This window comes from Dysidea avara, chromosome 2 (assembly GCF_963678975.1).
Source record: "Dysidea avara chromosome 2, odDysAvar1.4, whole genome shotgun sequence".
NCBI lineage: Eukaryota > Metazoa > Porifera > Demospongiae > Dictyoceratida > Dysideidae > Dysidea > Dysidea avara.
The window spans coordinates 38,274,135-38,297,815 of record NC_089273.1 but is presented as its reverse complement, the minus strand read 5'-3'; the positions used below and the strand labels follow the sequence as shown (position 1 = coordinate 38,297,815).

Genomic DNA, 23,681 nt, shown 5'->3' with positions numbered 1-23,681 from the left:
AGGAATGTTTGTTAACTGTTTAGACATACTGGAGCCACACCCACTCATCTGGATTCTACAAATGGAGTCATACCAACTTGTTGTCATCATACTTACTCGTTACTCCCATTGTGTTTGGATGAATATACATGCCGTCATGTGAGACTTGCTACCATGGCGGGCCACTGGAAAACATTTGCATAGCAGTTATATTACAGTCATTATTTTTCAATTCTTACATTATTGTTGTGAAAAGTGTTTGGTATTCGTGTGTCTCCTCTGTATGTTGTAATTACATGTGTAATTTTGTGTGGGGGTGCTATAAAATGCAATAATGCATGGTGACAATTGTATTAGGCGATTTTGCACACTTCCTTTTAAGCTAGCTACATGTGCTAATTATTCACAGCTTGTGTCAACAACTGGTAACCGCATTTGTACTCTTGTGTCATTCTTTAAGCCGCGCCCTTAGAGGACAAATTATGTGGGGGCGACTAATTTCAAAACGAAGGATGGTATGCAGCACCATAGATTATATCTATGGACTATAATCTATGGCAGCACACTTCTTGGTGGCGATATGTACTGATTAACTACATAGAGCACCAGTTCATCAATACCCAGTGACCGCAGTTGTGCTCTGCGTCATTCTTTAAATTCCGAGTAAAATTCTTAGAGAGCAAATGACGTGGGGGCGACTAAATTCAAATTTCAAACTAGCCATTCTCGAAAACAAATGTTTCAATCTGAACGAAACTTTCAGAACAGTTTAAAGACACATTGCCCTACATGCCAAGCGAGTATTGCGGAAAACAACAATCTGGGATTTGTATTTGGCCTCTAGGTCGACTGAGGACGACTGAAACTTCGTTTGGTGCTGAAATCACGACTGTAGGGTAATCATGTATGGTGAAATCGATGATGTGAATCTTGAGGTGATTGAGTGAATACGAAGCGATAACAGGGCGATCAATGTTCGGAATGCACAAAGGAATGCAAGGCATACACCTGTGGTTGCGTCTAACCGCATGCGATTAAAAAAAAAATGAAACTTCCCTTTTGATGTAGGCAACCTCGATCATGAAACAATCGGCATGGATTTGCTTCACTGCTTGTGTGGTAGTTACTAGTGACACGATGAGTTCAACTCCAGAGTTTCAGAGGGATAGCGTAAGTGACAGGTGGATTACAGGAAGGCCGAATTTGACAACGTTCGTTCTTGTAAAATCCTCACGTAGTGGTCGCATCATTTATTGTCTGCGGCCCGCGTTTCTGCTTTACTGGCAGCGCGACTCACTACCGTGAGTCTTGATTCACTCAACTGTTCAGTTTCAAGAGTGCTGCGTTGCCACTCAGGTTAAAACAAGCAGTGGTGTGCTGGTAGTGTGTCTTATATAGGTTTACTGTACAGCTTCTGTGCAGGAGACCATCCATCTTTACATGGTGGCGTGTTTCGGTATTGCAGCAGTATCTGACACATAACATTTAGTTTCACCGATCTGTTACCCCAGGATGATGCAATGATCTTCTTCATGGTCTTTACAGTGGCCGCAATCTTACCATTACTCTGAGGGTAGTGTGATAACAATGTCTTGTGCTCATATCCCCACTGACTGGTAAAATTATTAAAATACTGGGAGGTGAATTGTGGCCTACCATCTTACCTCATTATGTCTTCAACTGCGGTGTGGTAGAATTACTGGGTCAATGATTGGACCGACTGCTGTGTGGAGGTTGGAGATAATGTCTGGCCAGTCCATGACGCAGTCAACCATGATAAGAAACTGCTGTCCACCGTAAATGCAGAAATCTGCAGCACCTCTTGTAATGGTCAGGATGGCTTTGGATTAGGCATGATGGACTCTTTGTAGTCTATCAAACGACACTAAGTGGAGGATATTGTTGCATCTCTAGTATGTACACTCTATCAGTACAACCTATCTTAATGGCAACTAGTATAGAAAGACAACCACTCTTGAAAAGCCAATTCCAATTGAGAATTTATACACTGTTACCTGCTGAATGAGTGAAGGTGGCAATAAACAAGTTCCACCGTAATTTATACACGTGATCTGATCCTGTATATTCTGTCAGTGGATGAGATCCACTTGGCCAGGACAAAATGTGACTCAAGTGCCCTGGATGATCCATACTCAACCAACTTATGACCCAGTGGCACAATGGAACTGACTATTTATAGAGAATACAATTATATTTATTTCTAAGATGTGTGGATGTCTGGACACATTACAACACATTACATGTACATACAAGACATGCTACGTACTGTTTTAGCATTTCAAGTCACCACATTATACACGTACCAGTCAACAATGCTTCATAGTGCCCATCAGTAAACCTAAAGAAAAGTTACGAAAAATAAAAAATTCACATAAGTACAATAAAACCTCATTAATATGGCAGGCTGTGAGACCAAAAAATTTGGCCTGAATAACAAGGTGGCCTTATTAATGAGGTCATAAGTAATGCTTAGCTATATTTGGGACCTACTAGAGGTGGCCAATATAATGAGGTGGTCTTATTAAAGAGGTGGCCACTAAGTGAGGTTTCACTGTACATATAGTTCACAATATAATTTGAACAATATTAATGGTTAACAATATACACTGAAACTTGCAGGTCACTTCTTGTGGAAGATTGCTCTCTACACAAAATGACACATTCAGAGATTGTATTTAGATGGATGATACAGTAACGCATTGTGACTTCAATACTCGTGATGTGTCACTGCTAGGCAGCAACCATATACACGGCACTGCCACATCGCACTTGCTCGCACACACAATTTTGCTAAAGATTTTACAAATTGATAATTAAGAGGTGTGGCAACTAGCTGTTTCGCTCGCAAGACTGTGTGGCAGCTGTTTCCCTTCTGTACAAGTGGCCACCAAGACAGGTCCACTGTGGATGAAAGCCAGGCATTAGATATTTGGTATTTCATGTGTTGAAGATATTCCAGGGCTTCTGGTAGTCTCAAATCTCACCACAGTTTAACTCAGGCAGTGTTGTGGTCACCACTAAACTACTGGAATGCTGTGTTATGTTCATCTTATGCTTGGCTACTATATTGTAGAACTGAAATGGATACTCTGAAAAATATATCCTATGGATAATTACTTCATCACTTTCTTCATCAGGAGCTTATAAGGACCAATAGTGAAACTTTTTACACTTGGGGCTGACAGTCAACTGCCTATGTCTGAAGCAGTGCTTTTGGTGCTCTAACAGATTGGCTGCCCCCTTGCTGCCAGCACTCACTGTCTCATACACTGTCATACACTAAATCCATCTCTATAGCCAGTTAGAACAGCATGCTTCTTACCTTTTTTAAGGCCGCATAATGCAGCCACCTCTTTAAAAGGCAAGGTTAGAAAATTTTGTCCCTACGGCCTGAATAATGACCAGTTTTCACTGTACTATTAGTGATTAGTGATCATGGGGGATTATTTATTAAGATACTAAGATATACAAACGCTACAACCTCTAAATATAGCAGTAAATTTTTTACCCTGGTCCAATGTCTCGTAATAATCATGACTTCGTGAGAGACTCTACTGTGACAAATACATGTTTATCATGATATGTGCTAATCGCCTTTTTACAATTAAGTTTTACAACACAAATACATGTATAGTTAAACTCACCAATTGCACTTCAACACGAAAAGACAAGTAATGAGACAACCTTGGAGCCAACAGCCACACAAGCCTATTCTGGTGCATTTATTTAGTAGTAATATAAATTTTAAAGGCGTTTATTTACAACAGGACATAATTACGTGCCCCTCTATTGTTTCTGTACATACCTGCCTTTTCTTTACTATTCTCATTTCATTTCACAAGATCTCTTGGCAGGGGCGTAGTTTCTTCACTTGAATTAGTTAATGCTTGAAGTAGATCGAGATACTCTAATAGAACAGTCACATTTCCACAAGTGCCATATTTTTATATTGTAAAGTCTGTAAGTAGCTAGAACTATACAATCCGATGCTAAGCAGGAGTTGTAACTATGCTAAATATTGATTGCTGTGTTACAGCTGCTTTGTGACTGTTCTAATAGAGTATCTTGATCGTTTCAATGCAGTACAAGATGAAAGGTAAAGTGTTGTTAAGGGTTTACGAGTTAAAATGGGTGTTAGTTGACTGCAGTTGCATGCCACTAACAGGGCCATCCAGAGAAATTAGAGGGCCCAGGAAAAAGAGTTAAAGAGGGGCCCAGGGGCAAGGAAGGGTCTAGATCCTGATTGCTCTATTAGAGTATATCGATCTTTCTTTAAACAGGTATTCAAGTGGCCCCTTTTGGGCTGTGGTAGGGGGAAAAATACCCCAGTTACCCCCAATGTGGGCGGCCCTGGCCACTAAAATTGCAGTTATATTTTAATATTCTGTCATTGTAATCTGGGGTTTCTGTCAAAACCATGGAAACTCACCTACTGTTATCAACAGTGCATTGCTTATTCTAACAAAAAGTATTGAAATCCCATCCAAAAACAGCTTATAGCTGTAAAAAAAGTGCGCGTCCAAGTAAAGCAGAGTTAACTGCGACAAAAAGTAATGATATCACAATGCGGCCATGTGTGATGTGTGCAAGTTGTAAAATTAATATTAGCTAATCAGATAATACAATGTTATTGTTAAAGTGTTAATGAGAACTATGTGATGCTGCTAGTTTTTAAGTGTGTGAGCATCTTCATAAATGCCACATAAATTTAATTCTCAATAAAGCAATGTGTATAGATTCTCTGATAGTAATAAATAGTTTGAGTTTGGCCGCCTTTCCTGTATACAGCAATGCTACGAACAAAGGAAAGGTGGCCAAACTCAAACTATTTATTACTATCAGAGAATCTATACACATTGCTTTATTGAGAATTAAATTTATGTGGAATTTATGAAGATGCTCACACACTTAAAAACTAGCAGCATCACATAGTTCTCATTAACACTTTAACAATAACATTGTATTATCTGATTAGCTAATATTAATTTTACAACTTGCACACCTCACACATGGCTGCATTATGATATCATTACTTCTTGTCGCAGTTAACTCTGCTTTACTTGGACGTGCACTTTTTTACAGCTATAAGCTGTTTTTGGATGGGATAATCTTTAGCACAGGAAGAGTTATATTACAACAGCCATGGTCAAGAACTCCAACATATTCAACTGGAATCCACAGTGGCTCTACAGAATCCTTGGAAAGCTTTGGGATGTATATGGCACTGTGGGCAACATTAGTCCCCACCGCAGAACTCAGTGAAGACTCAGAATGGACGAGTTCTGGTATTTAATAGAAGATCTTTACAACATTGTAATACACTCACAATTGTAACACTAGCACACAGTATACAATATTATGTATGATTGTACCTTGTTTTATTGCACACTATCACATGAGAGATAACTGAATACCTCATGGCAGATCCATTCCTACAGTGGATTACAAGAGCATTTCCATAAATACATTGATTTAGGGGATTGAAATAGACTTGAGTCTATTATGCTCCAAAATTTGCCTATTATTTATTTTGGAATTTCCCCAATTTTCTGCCTATTATGCTTGTTATTATGCTTTTCAGAAACACATTATGCTTTTATTTTGTGTACTTTTTACTTTGTGCAGAGTTCTTTATATGATACTACCTAAATGGAGAAATTTCACTTCAACTGCAACATACAGATAATAGTAATAGCTTGAAATTGGATGTGCTCCAGTGTTCATCATATTAGAGTAGGGGTCTGGGGAATATCTATAGTCCCTCAGAAGCTATAGATATTTTATTGTCTAACATCATTGTATAGTTTTGTACGCAAATTAAATATTATGCTTGATCTTCTGAGTTGTAGTAATTGGTATTCAAAGGACAGCAAATGCTCAGTATAATATGTAAATTGCATTTACAGCACCGTGCCAAGAACATATTAGCATCCTGGGGATATGGTTCTCATTATCTCTGTTGCATGCGATGACTGTTCTATTAGAGTGTTTGACTGTTCTATTAGAGAACTCGATCTTTATGAAATACTTTCCTGGTTTAACCTCAGTCTCACTCCAGACCTCATGCACTATTTTCAATGTCTAGACATTCACTAGCTATCTGACTCAACATTAAGCTTATTATCATCAGAGCTTCTATTATATTGCTTTCCAATCGGGTTTCCAATAATCATAAGGCCCCTATTTGGTGATTATTAGTTTCTCATCCACCGCCCACATCCTTCTTAAGCTACCACATGGTAAGCCATTATTTACTCTGTGCATGCTCAGAAGAACACATGATACCAAACTGTTATGATTTTTTGTTGATGAACGCTACAATGCGCTATATATCGCCAGGAGAACTGTTGTTTTCCTTAGCAAATTGTTGCAGTGCCAGTTGCAATCGTGCTCTATCAACTTCATCAAAGCTGGCAGGCTTTCAGTTGACTGTCAAAAAACAATTGGCGATCATGAAAAGTAGAATCAGCTGGTGAAGGAAATGTTTGTAGTAGGAAAGAAAGACAATTTGGACAAGGTGTGTACATCAGTGTGTTAATGTTGTAAAATAATGGCATAATGCAGACCTCTCAACTCTCACGGTTTCACCGTGAGGCTCAAGTTTTTGGGCGTCTTCTCAAGGTCTCACAGTTAGGTGCTAATTTCTCAAGGTCACGCTCCAGATCTCAAGAATTCTCAAGGTTTTATCCTATAAACGAAACTCAAACCCACAATCGAAAACTTTTCGTCAACTTAGTAAGAAATGGTATTCACGTGATAAATATTTAAAATTTATGGCACTCAAATCTATAAAAGGCGAGATAAAAGACTGGAACTAACCTGTAACCCAAGGCTGCATTACTGCATGGTAAGGTGACTTTTGGTTTTTGTTTAGTAGTAAATAAATATTTCTAACATTAATCAACTTTGTATGGACTTGGTTATGTAATATATCACGTGCCAGAGTAGAGGCCAGATTTGGACTTAGTGAAAGGATTAGTGATACCTACAATCATCACAAAGATAGGCATAAAGCTGAATAAGCAAACTTATGATTCACGTGATGCTACACTGTGCTTGGAATTTCAGGTTGCTTAGATTCTATGTGTAGATTAACACCATAGAGCAAAGAAATAAGCTGCAAGTAACAGCAGTATGCATGCAGTATAGCTAGTTCATGCTTGTTGACATTCTTTATTAACAAAATGTGTGTGCGCATGAGCCCCACTGTTGCATGAGGCCATGCACTTGGGGTGTCTCAAGGTTAACTCCAGTTCCAAGTTGAGAGATCTGATAATGGTAATACCCTTCCCGCCCGCATCATAATAATTATAAAGGCTATAGATGAGAAACTAATAATCACCAAATAGGGGCCAAATCATCATATCAAATTTTATTCAAAATCAAACGACAAGACGTGTTATATAATACCAAATTAATTCAGTGGTTGAAAACTGTTTTTTTGCCTTGCCTTGGTGCTTGGCACATGACTGCATGTGTCTTATAAAACTCAAAAACCCACAATGAAGAATATTCATTTCGTTGAGGTGTGTAAACTTGTAGCAACGTAGTAGTGCATTTTTCTACTCATTGTCAGGAATCATCCAAAATAGGTTAGCCCTTGACTTTGTGGCTTATAGCAGTAGTTATACTTATTTAGGGACCTACCGATTATGCTGGCATAATTATGAGCATAATAGGTGCCTGAAAGCATTGAGCATAATGCTAGCATAATAGGTAGAATATTTGTGTAACACTTGTTTTTCAAAGTAGCTATCACAGAAAGATCGATATACGCTAATAGAACAGTCAGTAACTCTAATAGAACAGTCATATAGTTGACTGTTCTATTAGAGTATATCGATCTTTTTTGTAATATGCATTTTGACAAGTAAGTTTGTGCTTCAGCACTTATTATTTATCCATAAACTGGAAATCACTAACAGAGCATGAGAACTGAGGCATAAATAATTGGGCATAATTTGAGCATAATAGGTAAGTATTGAGCATAAATTTAAGCATAATAGGTAATTTTTTTAGCAGTGCAGCATAGCATAATAGGTAAAATTATGAGCATAATCGGCGGGTCCCTATACTTATTGTGGCAGAAATTTTCCCATTATGCTCCTCCATTATGCCAGCATTATGCTTTATGCTTTTCATCCCCTATTATGCCAAAGTTATGCCAGCATAATCGATGCAAGCCTAGACTGAAATTGTTAGTACGGGGAATCAAAAATTGGAAGGACTTCATATAGGTTTGCCTCCAACCATTGTAGTACACCACATTAAGTAAAGTAATATATTATTAGGTGTATATATTGTGTAGTTCACTGTTTTTTCACTTAGGTTGAAAATGATAAAATTTCTAGTTCACTCGCACTGAAAATGAAAAATGAATCTACACCTCTTTCTAACACACAATGTAAAATTGCAGCTTACAAACTCCCCATTAAAAAAGTTATGGTAAATGAGAGTAAGGGAGTGGCAAAATGTGTAGTTGGAACACCAATACCAAGTCGACCAGTGATTGAAAAGGTCTTAATGTTAGTTGGGACTACAGGTGCAGGTAAAACTACCTTAATCAATGGAATGATCAATTACTTATTTGGTGTAAAGTGGAAGGATGATTTTCGACTAGTTCTCATAGCAGAATATCCAGTAAAAAGCCTAGCACATAGTCAGACAGCATTAATTACTGCGTACACAATATATCCATCTGAAGGATCACAGTTTGAATATGCATTAACCATTATTGATACTCCAGGCTTTGGAGACACTACTGGTTTAGAACGTGACAAACAAATTATACAACAAATACAGAATTTCTTTTCTATTAAAGGTGAAAATGGAATTGATCATCTTGATGGAATTGGATTTGTTGTGCAAGCTTCTCTTGCATGACTAACTATTCAGCAAAAATATATTTATGATTTAATATTTTCCATATTTGGCAGTGATGTTGTCAAAAATATATTCATTATGGTAACCTTTGCAGATGGGGGGTTCCTTCTGTGATTGCTGCTATTCAAGAAACTAAAATTGAATGCTCAAAATATTACAAATTCAACAATTCTGCTTTATTTGCTGTTAATAAAAAGCTTACTAAAGAATTAAAAGAAGAAGATGTAAGCTTCAATGAAATGTTTTGGAAAATGAGCTCTATTTCTCTACAAAGATTTTTCCAAGCTTTTCGTACAGTGAGTGGAGTGAGTCCATACTTTACCAAAGAAGTACTGCGAGAGCGCAAACAACTTGAAACTACTCTTGAAGCCTTACGACAACAAATCACAAGAGGTTGTGTTAAAATGGAGGAATTGAGAAAAGGAGAAATAGTTCTTCAACAAATAGAAGCTGAAATTGCAACCAATAAAAAATTTACCAACTCCGTAGAAATTCAAAAGCAAAGAAAATTTAATGTTCCAACTGGTCAATATGTAACCAATTGCTTAATCTGTCATTTTACCTGTCACATACACTGTGACTATGCTGATGACAGGGATAAATACAAATTCTCTGTCATGAATGGTAGTGGAAAGGACAATGCTTTTTGTACAGTCTGTCCTAACAAATGCTTTTGGAACAGGCATGTAAACAATCCATATAGATTTGAATTATACAGTGAAATAGAGGAACGAACCTCAAAAGAATTGCAGGAAAAGTACAAATCTGCATTGCAAGAAAAATGCAAAATAGAAAACACAATAGAGCAAATAAATTGTGATCTTCAAAGACTTGAAACTGCTGTTGCTATTGAAGTAGCAGAGCTTCAACGGGTTTTGCAGAGATTGAATAAAATTACATTAAAGCAGAGCCCACTTACACAAGTGCCATATCTGAAATTGCTAATAGATGTGGAAATTCAGCAAGCAAAACCTGGTTTCCAACAACGTATTAAAATGTATGAACATGCTAAACAGGCAGCTGAATTATTGGAGAAGGCAAAACATGATCCACAAAGCATAAGGATTCAAAAAAAGAAGGAACAAATTGAAAAAACTGGCCAAGGCAATAGTGGAGTACATCCTTATCTAACAAAAGAAGTAATAAAAGAGCGAAAATCACTTGAAGCTACTGTCGAAGCTCTACAACAACAAATTAGGGTTGGTTGTGCAAAGTTAGAGGAATTGAGACAAGAAGAAATAATTCTCCAACAATGAGAGGCCACAATGGCAGCAAACAAAGATTTTACTTATACTGTAGATATTGAAAAGCAAAGAAAAATTGATCTTCCAACCGGTCAGTATGTTACTAATTGTCTAACCTGCAATATTACTTGCCATGACAACTGCAGTTATGCTGATGATAAAGACAAGTACCGATGCTGCGCTATGGATGATGGTGGACAATCAAATGCACATTGCACAGTGTGTCCTAATAAATGCTTTTGGCAACAACATGTAAACAATCCATACAGATTTGAGCTTTACATGGATACTGAAGAAAGGACTTCAGAAAATTTGCATAAAAATATAAAACTGCACTACAAGGAAAAAATAAAGTAGAAAACATGGTACAACAATTAAACTATTATCTTCAAACTGTTGAGAATGATCTCATCTCAAAAGTAACAGAACTTCAACTAGTTTTACAACGGTTAGATAAAATTGCATTAAATCAAAGTCCACTTACACAAGTCCAGCATTTAAACTTGTTAATAGAAGCTGAAAAACAACAAGCTAAACCTGGTTTCCAGCAACGTATTAAATTTTATGAACATGCCAAACAAGAAGCTGAAATATTGGAAGAGCCAACGTGATCCAGAAAGCTTATTAATAAGCATTCGAAAAAAGACAAAGGAAGAAAGTAATGAACTTAGCAAAAACCATCCAAAACCTTGGTATACATCTCTGAAGTTTTGGTGACTTACACATATAGCATACTAGCATTGGTACCTGCCCTATGTGCAGGACCATCTCCACATTAAACATTTTAATGCCACGAAGAGGGACTAAGCATTAAACACCAGCACTGCTAATGTAGCTATGTAGGGTACATGGTGATGTCACATTTTTTAAAGAGCATGAGGTTTTCTTATGTCATTAATGATGCAAAACACTAAAGTTTATTGTTTGTGGTTTTGACAGGAATGTAGTTTAATTATTCAGTGCATCTTCCCTACCAGTGACTTCAACGTACTGTATAGAACAAACGGAACCTTTGCTGCTTTACATGAGAACTAATGCAACAATAATTAATATATTGGGAACCAAGCATAAATATTAGTGTCCTATATTTGCTGTGTAGCATGTATGTCGATAGTGCTTTAAAGTACATGATCCTTATGCAGTACATAATAATTTATAGTGAAGCATGCATGCAAGGCTAGCTAATTAGTTAAACTGCATGCGAGCTAAGGCAATTGTATACAGTATACCCTACATTACATACAGGTTGTGTACACACGGTGCAGTTTCAGTCTCTACATTTTGATGTTTACCTTACCGACTGTCACAAAGAGAAATGAACTTGAGCATAATTTAAAGTCAACACAATTTGCAGTTATAGTTACTGCATGGCAAGCAAAAGTTCAGAACTTGTCCTATGCACTTTCAGTTCTGATGTTGCAGTGACACATATACCTCTTGCCATACAAAAACCCAGTTTTGAAACACCTGCAGTGTAATTGACCAATAAGGTAATGTATGAATCTTTAGAGTGAAAGCATGTAAGCAGGATAGTGAAACAGTTGTGCCAGGTCAGATGCAGTTCCTCGGTGTAAATTATGGATCTGCATGGTTCCAGTATTATCATTTTTCAGATGCACAGTAGTATTTGTTCAATCATGCAAGCTGCCTATTACTACAGCAGTATTGAGGTAAGTCTGAACAAACAGTTTTTCATGTCAGTGCACACCTATGTGCTTAAAACAAAGATGTAGATTTTCTGGATACTGGTGAAAGAAGCTTTTACCTACTCTAATACAACACACTGGACCAACACACAGATCGACAAATATGTTGGCAATTTGTCTGCCCTGTCCCAAAAGTGCTATAAGAGTCCCTATTATGTGAGGTAATTCAGTACCAGTGCTGAAAAACTGATCATAAGAGTTTGTAGATGAAGACTTGCATGGAACAGATAGAGCAAAAAGGTGCATCAAAAAGGTCCCAAAAGTGAAAAAAAAAAGTTATGACCTAGGCGGGGATTGAACCCTGGCTGGTTATAATAACTTGGGGTTAAGGGAGGTGCACAAATCGCCACAGTTGTTTATCAGTGGTTTTGACAGGAATGTAGCTCAACTTTTCAGTGATCCTTCCCTACACCAGTGCCTTCATCGCCCTATAAAGAGCGAACAAAAGCACGTATTGATTTGCTACAACAACACTCGAGTTGCCAGATGATGGGCGTTTAATTTCGCTAAAGTCCCGCCTCGATACGTGCTTTGCATGCCAAGATATGATGAGCTAAAAGTCGTGTTCTAAAAAGGTGTTCACAAAAAGGTACTGAGTAGAAAGAAAAAAAATCTGTCAACACGTGGATTTGAACCCACGACCTCTTACACGCTAGTCAGGCGTTCTACCACTTGAACAGTATGTGCTGTGGTTTTCAAAGGAATGTTGCTCAAGTTTTCTCTACACCTTGGCCTTCTACGCGCTGTAGAGACCGAACGGAAGCACGCGTGAACTCGTGATAACAATCTTAGAGTACGCGGATGATGAGCGCTTCATTATCAGCACAGACTATGTCGATTCGCGCCAAGTCTGGTGAGTAAGCAGCGTGACCGTCAGACAGACAGACAGACAGACAGCTTTTCAGCTTTATATATGTGACCGGATTTGCGAAAAGGTACCTTTTCCACACATTTTACATACCAGCAAACAAAATGTCATAACTGTTTACTTCTTATACTGATTAAGTTGCTCTTTGCATCAAAACGCAGCCAGATACTGTAGCTACACTCATGGAAAATTTCAGATGATTACATGAAATGATTAAAATGTTATAAAGCTGTAAAGTTCAAAAAATGGGTCAAATTTTGTGTGTGAAAAAGGTACCTTTTCGCAAATCCGGTCACATATATAGATTATACATATGGAGCATTACGCATATAGAAAACATGTACTGCAATGTGCTATTATATTGAAAACACATACATACTACTTTTAAATACTAGGATGAAAATAATTCATTCCTTTTATGCTTACTTTAACCGTACATTACATATCTATGCAAAAACAACCAAAGTGTGAAAAAAATATGCAGGCCCAAAAAAGCATGGTGAAAAAAATGTGAAATCAAAGGTGGCAGCTGAGAAATGATCTGTAATGGTAGGTAATTTTAGTAACAATGATTCAGGTGAATATGTGTTGCCTTCTCCTAGGATTCAGCACCAAATTATTGTTATTTATTTTGTGTCATTGACCTGTCATCAGTCATTTCTTGGCCACCACATGCTCACATCACATGCTCTCACATCACATGCTCACACCACATGCTCACATCACATGCTCACCACATGCTCATTCATGCTCACATCTTATTTCACCCTGGATTTTTGGGGGACATACCCTTTTCTCACAGCTTGACTGATTTTGTATAGATTACACCTCTTTTTGTACCTGTGTACTCCAAATTAAGCATGATTCCAGCTTTCAAGTTTCCTTATTTGTCTTTTTCTTTACTGCAGAAAGGAGGAAGATATAAAGATCTGAATTCTTTGGATACTTTTTATCATGATGCATTTTTTCAATAAATATTACCTTATGTCCTCTCCCCTACAGATAGACTACCTTTAGCAGAAATCTCTACAAGGTAACTTGTATGTAGCTGAACTCGCTACAGGGTGACTTGTTTATAGCTGAACTCTCCAAAGTGTGACTTTGCTGTAGATTAATCAATTAAATCTAATCAGAGTAATTTGTTTAATACCTAATTTTCCAACCAGTGATTAGTTTGTAGCTGAACTTGTGATGCTCTACTGTTTTTCTTTGGTAGTTGAACTCTCCACAGATGATTTGTTTGTTGGAATGACTTGTTTGTAGCTGAACCTTCCAAATGGGAATTATTTTGCTGCTGAACTCTGTACAGGGTGGTTTGTTTGTATCTAAACTCTATACAGGATGATCTTTTTTGTGGCTGAGTTTTCCACAAGGTGGTTTGTTTGTAGCTGAAGTCTATACATGGAGACTCGTTTGTAGCTGAGCTTTCTACGTATACACAGTCACTTGTTTGTAACTGAGCACTGTACTGGTTCTGAGTGCTTTTTTGTAAATGCTCTACTGGGGGACATATTGTAGCTGAGCTCTACAGGTGACTTCTTTGCGGCTGAACTCTCCATGATTTATTTAGCTTTTTTTACATTGTAAAATAATTTATTCCAAAACAGCCAAGCTGTAAAAAAAGAGTATGGCCCTCAAAAAGGCTATGGTGAAAAAAGATGTGAAATCCAAGGTGGTGGCCAAGAAATAGCTGTGATGGTAGGTTGATGGTAAAAATTTTAATAACGAGAATTCAGGTGAATTTGGTGCTGCTTGGTCTTGGCACAAAATTCACCTGAATTGTTGTTATAAAATTTTTAACCATTAACCTACCATCGCAGCCATTTCTTGGCCGCCACCTTGGATTTCACATCTTTTTCACTATAGCCTTTTTGAAGGCCGCACTCTTTTTTTTACAGCTTGGCTGTTTATGATCAGATTTCACTTCTTTTTGTATTCGTATACCGTAAAGCCGGCCATAGGCCGGCTTTGGGGCTTCTTAACCTATCTTTTTTTCTTTACCACAGGATGAAGAAAAAGATGAAACAGATTTTAAATACTAAAACTAATTCTGATTTCATCACTAAATGTACAAATTATATTATATAATACACTGTACATATATTTATTACATGTTGATTATTTCCTATAATAGATAACTTGTTTGCAGGTGATCTCTCTACTGGGTGACTTGAAATGTAGCTGAAGTCTCTAAGGGTGATTTGCTTGTAGATGAACTCTCTACAGGATTCTCTCTACAGAGTTACTTTTTCTAGCTGAACTCTCTGCAGGGTTATGTGTTTGTAGTTGAACAATCCACAGCGTGATCTGATCTCTCTATAGGGTAACTTGTTTGTAACTGAACTATCTGCAAGGTGATTTGTTCATATCTGAACTCTCTACAAGGTGATCCTTCTAGCTGATCTCTTTACAGGATGACTTGTTTGTAGCTGAACTATCTGCAGGGTGATTTTTTTGTAACTGAACTCTCTACAAGGTGATCCTTCTAGTTGATCTCTCTGCAGGTTGATTTGTTTGTAGCTGAACTCTCTAAAAAGTGATTTACTTGTAGCTTAACTCCTTACATTGTGTCTAGTTTCTAGCTGATCTCTCTACAGAGTGATTTGAACTCTCTTCATGGTGATTAGTTTCTAGTTGATCTCTCTACAGGTTGATTTGTTTGTTGCTGATCACTCTACAGGTTGATTTGTTTGTAGCTGAACTCTCTCCACAGTGACTTGTGTGTAGCTGAATTCTCTAGAGAGTGACTTAATTGTAGCCGAACTCTCTACAGGGTGCATGACTTGTTTATAACTGAACTCTTTTCAGTGTAACTTGTAATGTTCTGAATCTCTACAGTGATATTTGTAACTTACGTAACTCTCCACATGGTGACTTACTTGTAGCCTAATTGTTTAAAAGAATAACTGTTTGCAGCTGAGCTCCCTACAGAATAACTTGCAATGTAATAGAACTCTGTACTTGAGTAAGTCATAAACTAGCCGAATGCTCTATTAGGGTGACTGTTCTATTATAGAGTATCTCTATCTCCAAGTTGCTACACGGAGTTGGCTTTCGAATCATAACTCAGTGGTTTGTAATCCGATTCTTCTGTACCACTGAAAGGACTTTCTAGGATGAGTATTCCAGCTACATACTGATTTTCAGCTCACTGCTCTACGCGGTTTGCTGGGTAGACGATACAAATTGTGACCAGATTTTACAGAACCGATCCAAATCGCACATCAGGCAAAATCAAACTAACACCACCAGTGGATAGCTACACTATCGTACTACAAGTTTTGACCCTCAGCACTACTCAAACTACACGAGGCTGGTTTTTACACACGTCTTTTCTGGGTAGTGTGGAGTGCTCAAATGGCGGTTTCACGCCATGTGAAGGACCTGGCTTGGCAAGAGTCAGTGGTTTACTGGTGGACAGCCTTATAATGTTGGCCAGACGTGTTCTCTGCTGATTTTGCTACATATCAGCCACTAAGGAGCCAGCACAGCCCTGTAATCTGGTGTCTGGACTCCAATCGTGGTCTGCCTCCATTTTTAGGTCCATCTTTTGCCCTCCCCGACACCCACCAGCCTCCACCCCTTTGTGAGCACTCGTGATACTACTTCGCTCGTCCAACTGCTCAGGTTTTCTATCTTATTTGGCGGGAAACTGTACAAGCAGCTACAAGTACTGGAAGTGGCTTGAAAGATAACAGATTGATGCATCTTTTGTGTAAATTTCATACGCGTGCTTGCTATCCTTGGAGAGTTATGCTGGCTTCAATTCTTTAAAACCGTTTATTTCGGAACTTCTAATGTGCGATTTGGATCGTTTTTCCAAAATCCAGTCACAATTATTGTTATTTTTATTCACGAATCTCGATCGCGCAATTGTTAGCTACACACCTTAGGTTTCGTGTCATATCTCTATGATTTTTATTTCGATTGCTTTCAAACCACCAAAAGACACTCCTACAATAGGTGCTGTATCCACAAACCGATTTTCAGCTCATTCCATGAAGCGGTTTACCCTGTAGGCGTGACAACAAATCGATCTTGTTTTACGCGAATAATCGGTCATACATCCTTCACCGTTCATCGGATTTGCACCAAATTTGATACTAAGACTCGCCTTTCGACTCCCTTTCTGTGTGCCAAATTATAAGGCGATCGGAGTACGCGTTTGCATTTTATTAGCGATTTCCAACCAACCAATTTTTCACACATATTTTTGCTACTTAAATTACACACCTTCAATAAATGTTTCACAAGCTGCCGTTCAAGTTAATGGCAGTCAATGCTTTGTACTTCGTAATGAACTTCACTGGATTAAAATCCATGCGGTATTTATTGAAATATGTCAAATCAAAGTTTGAGAAATAAAAATCCCAATAGGGAGCCCGTACAAATAATTGCGTACGTAATTCTAATTGGAAGAATGCGTCACTGGTGATAGTCAACGTTTCCGAGTGCTTTCGCGTGAATCTATGCCTGATGAGGACGAAAACAGTGTTCCTGGGCAAACCCTATACGCTGATTTCGATTCTGCCGTGTTTTTTGATTGGAGGACGATTGAAGTTGGATTACGACGAAAATATGGCTCTTTAAAAGCGGGTAAATCGCCAACTAGCACTGTTCAGAATCCAGCATTACAATCACCCGGGACTTCAAGGCATCCCTCTGCATCGATGCAAGTATAGTTTGAAGGTGAGCAGTTTGTTGTCTTGTGCGGAATTGCAATATAAGGTTCAAGGTTGAGCATAATCTTTTCAAAAGTGGAGACAGGCACGTGATACCAGCCTTGCATGGCTTCACACTCACCTGTTGTTATATTCTGTTGTATTTATTGCTGTTTTTATCCATTTTATAGCAGCTTCAGTGATTGTAATTTTGGTCAGAAACTATTTATAATTTCTCTTTGTAGTATATATCCACCCCCAAAACACCTTCGCTGTAAAAAAGGCGCGCCCAAGAAACTACAAGTACCTAGAACCCAATGTAAAAAAGAAAAAGAGAAATCAGCTTAGCTGAAGTGAAAAGTAACTGGTAACTTAAAGAGCTGATATCTGAAGCGGCCAAGAATACAATTACTAAAGTTTAATCAATGCAAGAACACCTTGGCTATAAAACAGGTGTATACATGAAAGTAACTGGCAACTGAAATGGCTGATATCTGAAGCGGCCAAGAATGAATGGTCATATACAACTAATTCAAAATTTAACACTGAGCCTTTATAATTCAGCTGTGTTCTATATTCACTCTTCCTGCATCGTCAAGTAATTTCTTTTAAATCTAATTGGCTGGTAATTTGGCCGCCTTTTTTAATAGTCAGTATAATAGAGCAAAAAGGGCGGCCAAATTACCAGCCAATTAGAGTTAAAAGAAATTACTTTACGATGCAGCAAGAGTGAATATAGAACACTGCTGAATTATAAAGGTTCAGTGTTAAATTTTTGAATTAGTTGTATATGACCATTCATTCTTGGCCGCTTCAGATATCAGCCATTTCAGTTGCCAGTTACTTTCATGTATACACCTGTTTTATAGCCAAGGTGTTCTTGCATGAATTAAATTTTGGTAATTGTATTCTTGGCCGCTTCAGATATCAGCTCTTTAAGTTACCAGTTACTTTTCACTTCAGCTAAGCTGATTTTTCTTTTTTTTTTTACATTGGGTTCTAGGTACTTGTAGTTTTCTTGGGCGCGCCTTTTTTACAGCGAAGGTGTTTTTGGGGTGGATATCACTCATTTTTGTCAGTGATAGACTCTACATTTGGTTTAAAAGGTAATTTTTTTTGGAAATGAGCAATTAACATTAATGCAGAATATTATCTTGGAGAGTCAGTAAAATCCATACATAATAATGATTGTTTCATAACACCGTAATTTGGAAGTATGAATTTACGGTGTAGTATGACTGTTCTATTAGAGTAAATTTATCTTTACTGCCTGCACGTGATGAATATATCTCATATCTGTGCATGTTAAATGCTTCAGACACCTAATTAAACTTGCAAGTGCCTAATTAGTTCACAGTTGCTACACAGCTATAAATACATTTGTAATTGTTATCATCATAATCATTTATCATGTTATAACCATTTTTTAATATTTTGGTCACAACTTCAGGATTAGAGCAGCAGAGAAAGGAATAGAGGACTCAACCATCAAGACTTGTATATGGGAGATGGAACAGTATTGCGATGGACAATGCTGGTACTAACCCCTCAAGGGTGTTGCAGTACAGTATAGATGCAAGACCAGAGCCTCGATCGTCACCTTTTGACTGTGGTCACAACTTCAGGATTGGAGCAGCAGAGAAAGGAATGGAGGACTCAATCATCAAGACTCGGGGAGATGGAATAGTATTGCCATGGACAATGCCAGCACTAACCCCTCAAGGATGTCACAGTGCAGTATCGATACAACCACTCCAACCAGTGCATCAGACCAGAGCTCGATCATCACCTTTTGACTGAAATTTTTATACTTGATGAAGCAATTAAAACAAAAAAGTTGTAGTACTTATACTTTCCTGAGGGAACATGTCCCCAGAGTCCCAGACTCCCTTGCCTGTTCAGCAGAATAATAGGATTGAGCCTTACTACCACTTTCACCTTTATTCTTGGCCTGAATGTACATATCAGCAACATAATACAGTAGCTGTAGATAATGCTAGTTAATGCCCCTAGGCAGAGCTATAGGGGTGGGAATTTTTCCCTACTATCATACTATCATAGTAGTTCTTCTCGCAGTTCTTTGCCTGGCCATCATCAACTGCTGTCCATCAACTGCTGTCAAAACATTAGTCTCGTCCCCCAGACCCTTCCTCAAGCATGCTTATCACACAAAAATAAATTAGTTTAGCAGTGTACAAACGATTATTCATTGACAGCTTATACTATAATAAAGTACACTTACCGCATTGTTGAACCATGTATACCACCAGAATCCACCAGATTGACAATTAACACGTGATCTATTTAGGGGAAATCTCATGGAAAGTCCCTAATTACCTTAAGCGGACACTCATGATACGTGGTTTTAAATTGAATGGTTTAAGAATGTAACTGGATGGTGAGGCGTACTTTAATAGGCTCGACTTTACTGAGAAACTTGAGCCCCTCGTGAGAAACTACTTCGCTTGAGCAACGCTTGAAAAAGTAAGAGTCAAGAATACTGAGGGACTCTATGATATATGCCGGTCTTGAATGCTAACGAAACGAGGAGTGAAGTTTGTGCAACGTGTCACATCGCCACACACTGATTCACCGTGTTAGTGCGATAGGGTTTTTGGACCTGTCAACCAGATGTTGAAAGGAAATTCATTCCAACTTGTGAAGTTGTTGGTATACTCATTGTTGGGGTCCATGGGGACATCAATGATCATTTACCAGTCAGCTGTAAGTAATGTCACAACAGAAGAAAAGAACCATTTCCATACCCCGGCTATGGCATACTGATTTTCCAGGTCAGTTTATGTACACCCAACCACAGAAATGTAGAACTTTGGTTGCAGGTGGAAAATAAACACCTTTTTACTCAGTTACAAGAGATTCACCCAGCTGGGATAAAATGTTGAAGTGATTGTCATTAGTACCTACTTGCGGTTCATCAGGTATTGGACAATTCCAAGTGTCCAGATTATTCGGTTGTCCTCATGTTCAAGTTTACACGTTTAGGCAAGTTCCACAACATCCATCAGTGTGGAATAATGCTTATATAATATTTTTCATATTCCAGGCTTTAGGTATGTGTATTGTATTTAACACCTGCTTGTTGGTTTTTGCAGGCCATCTGGTCATACTGGTTTATCCACTAGCAGTTGAATGTGATCATGGTACATATGTAAGTTGAGACCATGCAGGAACAAAGATGAGACCATGCAGGAACAAAGATACAGGTGTCATGAATTTCAGGTCAGTTGACATTCAGAGGAATTGTATTATTGCAATTGTTCTTTTTGTAGTTGTCAATTATCAGTGACCAGTTTGTGATAGCGTACTTTTGTTTGACTAATGACCAAATGTTCTGGTTTACATGCTTACCCAACAGTTATGTTACTCACTTAACCTGCATATGGGATATATATTTTTAGTTCATTTTGATTATTCATCCTTTATTGGAACAGCCTGCATATTGATTACATTCTCTTTTTAATTCAGTGCCTGCTGGATTGTTTCGTCAGATATCGAAACAGATGTCTTTGGTGTTGCGACCGATGTTCCAGGTCAGTTTGCATGTGTGTTTAATTTAAGGTTAACTTCAGTGCCTGCTTATTCTTTTACAGGTCTCGGTATTGAGTGTCATGAATTTCAGGTCAGTTGACGTGCAGAAGAATTGTATTATTGCAATTGTTGTTTTTGCAGTTATCAATTATCACTGTATACTAGTGATGTGAATTTGCAGGTCAATCTACTCAGATGTATCAGGCATAGTGTTGATGGGTTCGAACAAGTATCCAGTGTAGACTGTAGTGGCATCAAGGATGTTAATTTCCAGGTCAGTTTACATGTTGTGATGTTAGTGATTTTTTCCTAGTACCCAGATATTAAGTGTATTGTATTTAATGCCCACCTGTTATGTTTTTAAATTATGGTATAACAGTGTAGACAGTGCAACAGTAAGCCTTCTGTGTTGTAGTAACTATTTGTTTCATAATTATTATGCTGTTGTCCCAGAATGGCACAATTTTTGGGCAACCAGTGTGAAGTCCAGTGGTACAAACATTGTATTATGACCAAGTTGTGATAGCATACTTTTGTTTGACTAATGTCCTAATGTTCTGGTTTGACTAATGTCCTAATGTTCTGGTTTAACATGCTTACCCAACAGTTATGTTATTCATTCACTTAGCCTGGGATATAATATTTGTTCATTTTGATTATCCATGCTATTATTGACACAGCCCGGCATATTGATTTTTTGTACATTCTCTTTTAATTCAGTGCCTGCTGGATTGTGTCATCAGATATCGAAACAAGTGTTTTTGGTGTTGCGACCGATGTTCCAGGTCAGTTGCATGAGTGTTTAATTTAAGGTTAACTTCAGTGCCTGCTTATTCTTTTACAGGTCTCAGTATCGTCATGCTGACATACAAGAAATCATCACTATTGTTGGAACTATTTTTTGTCAAGTCTTGATGTGATGTTAATTAACGTTGTTACACATTGTTATATGTTTACCATATGGCAAGAAATTATCATGGCCATCATGAAATTTGAATATTGTGTAAGTTGTGTGGACCAACCCCAACTCATACATGGTCACTGGCAAACCACGAACCACATTCGAGCCACAACACCACCAACCACATTCGAGCAATCCATTACAAAATTTTGTTGCACCATTTGTGTGTGTGCATAATACTTAATGAAAGCCACAACACAAGCTACATGGTACACACTACATAGAGGTGGTAACCCCTAAAGGCTTGTTACCTTTTGTATTCACCTTACCGGCCTTTGTGGTTGATCTATTAAAAATTACATGTAAATAGAGAATTGAGGAGTATGCTTAAAGCACCTTCGATAGTGATTTTGTTCTTCAAACCATAAGACAACTGGCGATTTATAAACGCTCGCATGGGGTGTGGTACTAAATGGAATTTAAAATATTTCTGCTTAAAACGCCATCCCTAGGGAACTCACGGTTCAGCACGCTGTCACAACTTGTTTATCAGGCATTAGAGTTTGTATCCACGTCGTGCCTTTAAAAGTTATTGTAGGGATTAGAGGTTTGATTGAAGAAAATACGCATATAGGCAAACCAGGATTGGATAATGTCAGTGCTAGATGGACTATACAAACACGACTATATTGACTGGTATAACGTGACAGTAGTTGTAACGTAAGGTAGAGAAATAAAGTGAAATACGCCTATTTTTATTTTGCGATGGTTACTGTTTTATTTTAGCGAGGTCGCAAGAAAACTATAACGACTCCTAAAGATTTTTTATCACGTAACGCAATACAAATCTATTGAGAGATGTTGCGTAATTTAGGACTAATATTGCGAAACCGGTGTCACAGTGATATATGTTTCCCCGGGTAACGTGTTTCCCGCACACATATCCCTAGGGATCCGTGTTTCCCCGCACACATATCACTAACTCGCTAGCAACCTACAAGTCACAGTGATATGTGTTTCCCCGGGTAATATGTTTCCCCTTTATAAAGTCATGTGCAACGTACGTCACAAGTAGAGTAAGCCACCGATGTTCGGCCACCAGGAATTTTCGGACACTCGTACGCAGAAACTATGCAACGTATTCCCTTGCATTTTGCATTGCTATTACCTTAGATCATCACCATTTAGCCCACCAAGTTTCGTAGAATTTCTTCAAGGACTGTGTGTTTGGCGAGCCAATATGCATGTGTCCGAATCGCATGACGTTTTGGCCAAAAGTATGGATTTTCGGACTGTAGCTCGCAAAGCACAATAAATGCACGGATTTGAATGAAATTTGGCATGCAGCTAGGGTAATCACTCAAGGTTCAGCCCACCAAGTTTCAGCTTATAAATCGATTCTATGCCTCAGTAATTATTAAATCTGTAAGCGAATGTAGGCGTATCAAATATCGGACATTTATTGGCGCGAAAACTACAACTGCTGATTAAATTTTTGAGCAACTTCAGATGATTTCAGCTTTTACACACTATAAAGAGCAAACAAATCACAACTGATTGTTATTTGAGAGCTCACATGTCTTGTGACAGTCTGCAACTGCTCAGTTGACAAACTAGCTATGCACAGAGAGCCACAAACACCTGCTGCATAGCCATAACAAAGTGTAAGATCTTTTTTGGGAATATTCTCACATGAGAAATGATACAGCATGCAAGAATTGTGAAGAGATTTTTACTGTATCTAAGTGACTGTTCTATTAGGGTAGTTCATTTTGTCTGACTGTTTTAGTGTATATCTTGTCTTTATACTTACAATATGATCAGATAATGCTAATAAATGTCATGTAAGAAGCCATACATTGTTTAACT

General features: G+C 38.0%; 2 protein-coding genes across 4 annotated transcripts; both read left to right on the top strand.

Annotated features, from left to right (window-relative positions):
• The first annotated feature begins 1,126 nt into the window (after positions 1–1,126).
• LOC136247261 (uncharacterized) lies at positions 1,127–22,028 on the top strand. 3 transcript variants are annotated; one of them, XM_066038888.1, is made up of 9 exons: positions 19,646–19,846; positions 19,972–20,154; positions 20,203–20,365; positions 20,476–20,602; positions 20,849–20,913; positions 20,974–21,002; positions 21,093–21,185; positions 21,632–21,696; positions 21,756–22,028. In XM_066038888.1, exons 4-9 carry the CDS (start codon positions 20,559–20,561, stop codon positions 21,829–21,831), a joined length of 372 nt encoding a protein of 123 aa, XP_065894960.1. In that variant the 5' UTR covers positions 19,646–19,846; positions 19,972–20,154; positions 20,203–20,365; positions 20,476–20,558; the 3' UTR covers positions 21,832–22,028. The 3 variants fall into 3 exon arrangements, with proteins under 3 accessions (XP_065894962.1, XP_065894960.1, XP_065894961.1); XM_066038889.1 differs by having other exon boundaries at positions 19,652–20,154; positions 21,053–21,185; positions 21,756–22,020; XM_066038890.1 differs by lacking the exons at positions 19,646–19,846; positions 19,972–20,154; positions 20,203–20,365; positions 20,476–20,602 and adding an exon at positions 1,127–1,149 and having other exon boundaries at positions 21,053–21,185; positions 21,756–22,020.
• LOC136248069 (uncharacterized) lies at positions 9,135–10,139 on the top strand. Its single transcript, XM_066039883.1, has one exon. The coding sequence runs from the start codon at positions 9,135–9,137 to the stop codon at positions 10,137–10,139; it is 1,005 nt and encodes a 334-aa protein (XP_065895955.1).
• Positions 22,029–23,681: the final 1,653 nt, after the last annotated feature.

Bases quoted from the DNA above. Each gene is read 5' to 3' on its own strand.
- LOC136248069 (XM_066039883.1), top strand. From the start codon at position 9,135: ATGAGCTCTATTTCTCTACAAAGATTTTTCCAAGCTTTTCGTACAGTG.
- LOC136247261 (XM_066038888.1), top strand. From the start codon at position 20,559: ATGAGACCATGCAGGAACAAAGATACAGGTGTCATGAATTTCAG. The intron at 20,603-20,848 runs GTCAGTTGACAT...TTTTTAATTCAG, and splicing joins ACAGGTGTCATGAATTTCAG to TGCCTGCTGGATTGTTTCGT. The intron at 21,697-21,755 runs GTCAGTTGCATG...ATTCTTTTACAG, and splicing joins TGTTGCGACCGATGTTCCAG to GTCTCAGTATCGTCATGCTG.